The sequence below is a fragment of the Panthera uncia genome (genome assembly GCF_023721935.1).
Source record: "Panthera uncia isolate 11264 chromosome A1 unlocalized genomic scaffold, Puncia_PCG_1.0 HiC_scaffold_17, whole genome shotgun sequence".
NCBI lineage: Eukaryota > Metazoa > Chordata > Mammalia > Carnivora > Felidae > Panthera > Panthera uncia.
In genome coordinates, this window is record NW_026057577.1 from 16,585,698 (window position 1) to 16,592,646 (window position 6,949).

General features: G+C 43.2%; 1 protein-coding gene across 1 annotated transcript; it reads left to right on the top strand.

Moving 5' to 3' along the window:
- The first annotated feature begins 661 nt into the window (after nucleotides 1-661).
- FTMT (ferritin mitochondrial) lies at nucleotides 662-2,440 on the top strand. The gene has a single exon (XM_049649088.1). It carries the CDS (start codon nucleotides 1,031-1,033, stop codon nucleotides 1,757-1,759), a length of 729 nt encoding a protein of 242 aa, XP_049505045.1. The 5' UTR covers nucleotides 662-1,030; the 3' UTR covers nucleotides 1,760-2,440.
- The last annotated feature ends 4,509 nt before the right edge of the window (nucleotides 2,441-6,949 follow it).

The window sequence follows — 6,949 nt, forward strand, 5'->3', positions numbered from 1 at the left end:
GCTTTGCTATGCTCACCACAAGTGTATGTATCTGCAATAACAAAAGACAGGAAAATAACATCAAGTTTAGAGCTAGTTTATTTATTCCTCCTACTTTTCTACAGTATCCTATTTTTCTTTGCAGTAAAGATAAATTTTACATTTAAAAATAAAATGTCTTTTTATTCTTTTTTAAGTTTTTATTGTTTTTTATTTATTACTTTTAATGTTTATTTATTTTTGAGAGAGAGAGCTGAGCAGGGGAGGGGCAGAGACAGAGGGAGACACAGAATCTGAAGCAGGCTCCAGGCTCCGAGCTGTCAGCACAGAGCCTGATCTGGGGCTGGAGCCCACAAACCATGAGCTCCTGACCTGAGCCTAAGTCCCACGCTTAACCCACTGAGCTACCCAGACGCCCCCAAAATAAAATGTCTTTTTAAAAGAAGGCACTGTCTTCTTACAGACCCTTGGAAATGTGCCTATATACTACTCTGGCAATTATTTCCATACCTACATTTGTTAAAATAACCAGAAAGTCAATTTATAAAGACCCAATTTGGCTGTGGACCCCCGCGCCCAGATAAAGTTTTGTGACTTGTTTTCCTCTATGTCGCTGCCCTGCCTCCCCCAGGCCTTGGTCTTTCCACAGAAAGAGGTCACAAAGGGAGGGCAAGTACACTGGGCTCGTGCTTTCTTTTGCTAGTCGTAGTGCCTGCTTTTCTTTCTTTCTTTTTTTTTTTTTTTAACAGCACTTTTAACTTAGATGAAATAAGTTACAAACGCCCAAGGGCAGAAATGGGGCAATGTTTCGTTAAATGGAGTTGTCAGGATTATCCGTCTGCGCCCAACCGCGACAGGCGCGCGCGCCCCCGCCGCCCTCCGCCTGGAACTCTGAGCCTCTCCAAGCGAAGGCGTGTGTGTGTGACGCAGTCGCCATCGCCTAGGGCTGCGTTCTGATGCAGAAGCCCCTGAAGCCCCTGAAGCCCCCGGTGCCCGACCGCGCGGTGAGCCGCCCGGGCCTCAGTTTCCCGACTTCTAAAGAAGGGGAACCATGCCGCCCTGTTTCTTGTTCCTCTCTAAGCAGATCAGCAGTTCGCTGGTGTCCCTGCGCAGCGCGCGCCGAGGCTTCGCGCTCCGACCGCTCTGGGTTTCCTGGTGCCCCTCGGGTCCCCAGCCAGCCGCCCCCCGCCGGCCGCTGGCCGCAGTCACCTCCTCCCGGGACCCTGCCGGGCCCACCTCCGCCCCCTCCCGAGTGCGGCAGAACTTCCACCCGGACTCCGAGGCCGCCATCAACCGCCAGATCAACCTGGAGCTCTATGCGTCCTATGTGTACTTGTCTATGGCCTATTACTTCTCCCGAGATGACGTGGCCCTGAACAACTTCGCCAGATATTTCCTTCGTCAGTCTCGGGAGGAGACCCAGCACGCCGAGAAGCTGATGAGGCTGCAGAACCAGCGGGGAGGCCGGATCTGCCTGCAGGACATCAAGAAACCTGACCTGGACGACTGGGAGAGCGGGCTGAATGCCATGGAGTGTGCGCTGCTCTTGGAAAAGAATGTGAACCAGTCGTTGCTCGAATTGCACACTCTGGCCTCAGACAAAGGTGACCCCCATTTGTGCGACTTCCTGGAAACTCACTATTTGAATGAACAGGTGAAATCGATCAAAGAACTAGGTGACCACGTGCAAAACTTGGTTAAGATGGGGTCCCCGGCTTCCGGCCTGGCAGAGTACCTCTTTGACAAGCACACCCTTGGAAATGAAAAGGATCACAACTAAGCCACAGGCTGCCTTCCTTGCTGCCCATGGTGTGCCAAGACCCAGAGTCGGCTGACTCCTGCTTTCTTGCCCTTAAAATGCACCTCCACCTTTATATACTGTTAAACTGTCCCAATCAAGTGACTTGTGGAGAAAATGTATTTAGCCTCCAGTTAACAAGGGCTTTTTTTTTCTTCCTGTCCAACATCAAGATAATTTTTCTAGCCTGTAAAGTAGCCCAGGATACTATGGTATAAAAAAAAGACTGGGAAACAGCTACTGAAAAGTAGACACAAACTTTCTCCAGTTGCCAAATATTATTCCAGACCATGAGCCTTCACTAAAATTCTGTGATTTTCTACTGAACAAGTGCCTGTTATTTTCAAGACTTTATGCTAAAGGCTAAAATTGGGAAGATGTGTAAGATAAATATACAAACAATTATAACAAGTTGAAGAATATATATAGTACTATAAAGTACTGTGAAAACCATACATGAAAAATTCTGTGACAACGTTTACCCTTTCCCAGTATTTTCCAAGAAAAAAATAATGTCTGGAGATGATCTGTTTCTAAAGGATTTTGTGATCAAATTCAAGGAAAGCTACACAAAGTGTCGATACTGGCCTTAGGAAGTTATGACACATATGAACATTTTAAGGGCTCTGGGAAGTCTGAGAATTAAAAACATCTTGGATTATTTTTGTTTAGCTCAGTGTTTTCCCAAACCTATCCAATCTCTGCTAATTTGTAGGTGTTTTAATTTTTTTTAATGTTTATTTATTTTTGAGAGAGCGAGATAGAGTGAGAGCAGCAGAGGGGCAGAGGGAGAGGGAGACCCAGAATCCGAAGCTGACTCTAGGCTCTGAGCTGTCAGCACAGAGCCCCACACCAGATTCGAACCCATGAACCACAAATCATGACCTGAGCCAAAGTGGGACGCTTAACCAACTTAGCCACCCAGGCGTACCTGTGTGTGTGTGTGTGTGTGTGTGTGTGTGTGTTAAATGATGATCTAGGTCTGTCTGATTACAAAGTATACACTTCACCCTTGGGCTTTATAGCCTCCCTTTAATGTAACTAACTACTTTTGACAAAAAGAGTGACTACACTGCAGAAAACACATTTCTGTGGCCTTTAAAATGGAGGGGGGTGCGTGGAGGAAGTCACAAAGAAATCCAGAATGAAGGAGGCATCAGCTGAGCACATGTTTTCTTGGGGGCTGGGGGAAGGAGGCATGAGAAAATGAATGCAAGAATATTTGGTCAGCAGGCCCCGGGGCTGGACTAAGAACACTGGGTGGTGTTTGGATAGATGGGCTGGAGCCAAATGTGGAGGGGGTAGGAGGGGCTTAAGCTTAATGTACTGAGCAATGGCAGTGCTTGAAGGGCCCTCAGCAAAAGAGTGCTGTGCTAAGAATTGAGCAATCACAAGTTTAGTTGTACAGAATACAAACCCGAGAACAACCTAAATGTCTGTGTTAGTTTGGGTCTTCTGAGAAACGTGCCAAGATGGGATTAAGTATATAAGAAATGTCTTAGGGGAGACCAAAAGGCCCTTGAGAGAAAATGGGAAAGGAGCTGGAGAAGCAGATACAGCCTCCAGACTCCATGCAAGTCTGATCCTGGCGGAAGGAAAAAAGGAATGTGGTGCATTGTTGTAAGCAACGTGCTACAAAGCTTTCTGGGAGACCATAGCTAGAGTCGCTCATCAGAGGAATCCCAGGTCTCCCAGAAATGGGCCTGCCTAAGAACATTTCCGGAACTCTGTTATTGACTGGGAAGTGCAGGCTTGCAACAAGCTAAGAGATGAATCGATTTTTCTGAGCAGAGCAGCAGGGTCCTTGGCAAATTGTGCTCCCTGTAGTCCCAGATCTGAGAGGCACATGCACATGACTGCACAAACTCAACAAAATGGTTTAGATTAAAATGCCATATGTGGAATGCCCTACAGCTATTAAATATGATTTTGCGAAGCACATAATGATGTGAGCAGAAATTCACAATGTGTTCTCTTAAAAACGAGAGTATTATAAAACAGGACTATATTATATAATTGTATATAGACAAGTACAGGGGAAATAATATATATGCATACAAAATGGAAGTAGATACACCAACAAAGGAAGCCAGAGAGCCTCTTAATGAGATTGTGTTTGATATTCATTTTCTTTAGCTACTTGTCTTTTTAAAATAAATTTCTTATGGACACCCACTGCACTACTCTCACAACAAGAAAAGTAAAAATATAAGGTAGAGAGAAAGCAATAGGGCCTGAACATGGCAAAATCAGTGGAAATAGAAACAGATGCTGACAGGAATTTACAGGCAGATTATTTACAATTTTGCAAATGAATGAATGGAGAGAGTTACAAAAATGGGGGAAGAAACCAGGGAATTAAAGTGACAGATCTCAGACCTATGTCACTGGAGAACAGAGGAGCCCAGAATAAAAAGGGATCTTGACAGGAGGAACTACTGGGGTGTGGGGAGTGCACAATAATTTGCTGTTGATTAAGCTGATGGGCCTCCCTTTACCTTCTAGACTTAAAGTTGGTTTATTTTGCTGCATATAATCTTATTACATGTCTTCAGAGAATTTCCTCTTCAGTTCTTCTGGATGAGTGTTTTCCAAACTACAGATTCCACCCCATCAGTGTCATGAAATTATTTTGTGACTTGCTAGCCACCATTTGTCATTAGAACAGATTTGAACAGAAGTGAAAGTAAGTTAAACAAGGGTATTGCCTCCTGAAATTCTTGTTTTGCAGTCTCCATGTGTGTATGTGTGTGTGTTTGCATATTTACCTCCTCAGTAATGTTATTTCTTATTCTGTGTTGCTGTCAAAACATACAATAGCCATTGTCCCAATTCTTTTACACATTGTCATTGTCGATCTCTCAGTCTCCTCCCGCTCAGTGCTGTCTGTTGATAATCCCCTTATTTCACTAAGAATTTAGAAGGAATCCCAGGAGAACCTCACACTTCCTTGTCATGGAATTGATCACATGCTTGTAATTGTAGAAAGCCTTCTGTTCTGCTACAGGGGTTGAAGCATCTATGCCACTTCCTAAAGCCAACCTCCCATGGTGCCCTGAGTCCCAACCCTTGAGCTTACGGAAGGACTCCAGGACATCACACCTCCAATTATTCTCTTGCTGGCATTATCCATTTTGCCCTTTCTACTGATTGGTTCCCAGGAGAAGCAAAGATGGTGTTATTTCTCCTCATCTTTTTTGGACTTACATTCCCTCCAGCACCCCCTACTTAGTTCTTTTTTTATACTCTTTTACTACAAAACTTCTTAAAAACGTTATTTCTGTTTCCCATCTCCACTTACCCTGTTCTCTCTTGATCCCCTGCAAGTAAGTTTGTGTACAGTGTTTACCCCCACGCCAACCTTTTTATTTTTCCATCAACAGCGTCAGTGACTTCCATAATGACAAACCTAGTGCTTCATTTCTCAGCCTTCTTCTCACTCACCCAGCTAGCAGGACTTGTCATTTCACTCCTCAAACACTTACTCACTGTCATTTGCCTCCCTTTCTAATTGCCCCTCAACTTGCTGAACTTAACACATTAAAGTGTCCCAGAACTCTGTCCTCTGGATCTCTTCTCCTCTTTATCTATACTTGTTCTTTAAACATCTCCTCCAGTCCTGTAACTTCTTTTTAAATACCTACCTGTTGGGTTCTAGTCAAAGAAGGCAATGTAGGAAGACCCTGAACTTACCTCCTCCATGGAACTCACCAAATGACAGCTAATCATAGAACAATTCTTCCTGAAGAACTGACCCAAGAGCTAACTGAACAATTTTTGGACAAAGATAGACAGAATGGCAAGAGAACAGCAAGAGAGACAGAGACACAGTAACAAAGGGAATCCCCATTCAGGGACACTGAGAATGGCAGTGGGGAGGCATAGTACCAAGGGGTGGGGAACAGTCCTTGGTTCTTGGGTACAGAAAAAAAAAGCCTTGGTTTAAAAGAGTAACTAGCATATAAAAGAGACAACACTAGAACTCTACCAAATGGAGGAGTGACTGTGGGAGCACTCTCCAGGTTGGAGGGACTAGAGACAGAAGCACATCCCGCTCCACCTTAAAAGCCTAGACTGGAGCAGGGTCTGGACACCATAACTGGTGGGCCAAGCCCATCATCACAGGGACCCTGAGTTCAGCAACCTCAGCAAGCCCAGGATTCGCAAATATACACCAGCCTGGGTCACCCTGGGACTCAGGAAAAAGCCTGCAGTTTAAAAGGGCCAAGGAGCTATGGGACACTCTCTCCTCTTCCACTTTAAAAACCCAAGACTGGCTCATAGTGAGCCTGCAACCTCAGACAGCCAAGGTCCACAAGCCCAAATCAGCCCCTCTGGTGCTGGGTTACAGAAAAGAAGCCGAGTTTTAGATTTCTTTGCGGTTTTTTTTTCAGCCTTTAAAAGTTTGTTTTATTTTTATTTTATTTTTAAAATTATTTTTTAAATTACTCTTGGTTTTGTTTTAATTTTTGTTCTTGTTATTTTTTCTTTTTGTTCTTTGTAGATTTTTCTTTTTTTCTTTTCCTTATCTTTTTTCCCTTTTCTTTTTTCTTTTATTATTTTCTTTTTAATATTATTATTTTTCTTTTTGTAAAAAGCCACAAATTAAAAGAGTAGCTAGCATACGCAGCCACAGCTCCAGACAGCCAGCAAAAGTCACTAAGCACACACAGTCTACATAGGAGACACCATACACAAGATTATTCATTCAAATTTAGAAGAAGTAGCTGTTCTACCTAATCCATAGAATCAAACAGAAAGTCAAACAAAATAGGAAGATAGAGGAATGTGCTCCAAAAGAAAGGAAAAGAAAATGCCTCAGAAAAAGATCTAAATATAGATAAGCAATATGCTTGACAGAGAATTTAAAGTAATGATCATAAAGATGCACTGAGTTGGAGAAAAGAATGGAAAAACTCAGAGAGGTTTTCACTAAGCAGATAGAAAATATAAAAAAGAACTAATCAGAGTTTAAGAATACAACACATGAAATAAAAAAACATACTAGAGGGAATCAATAGTAGATCAGTGGACGCAGAAGAACATAGTGATCTGGAAGACAGGGTAACAAAAGCACACAGACTGAACAGCAAAAAAAGAAAAGAATTTTAAAATGAAAATAGGTTAAAAGATCTCTTAGACAACACTGGGCAGCATTTGCATTTGCATTAC

Bases quoted from the DNA above. Each gene is read 5' to 3' on its own strand.
- FTMT (XM_049649088.1), top strand. From the start codon at position 1,031: ATGCCGCCCTGTTTCTTGTTCCTCTCTAAGCAGATCAGCAGTTCGCTG.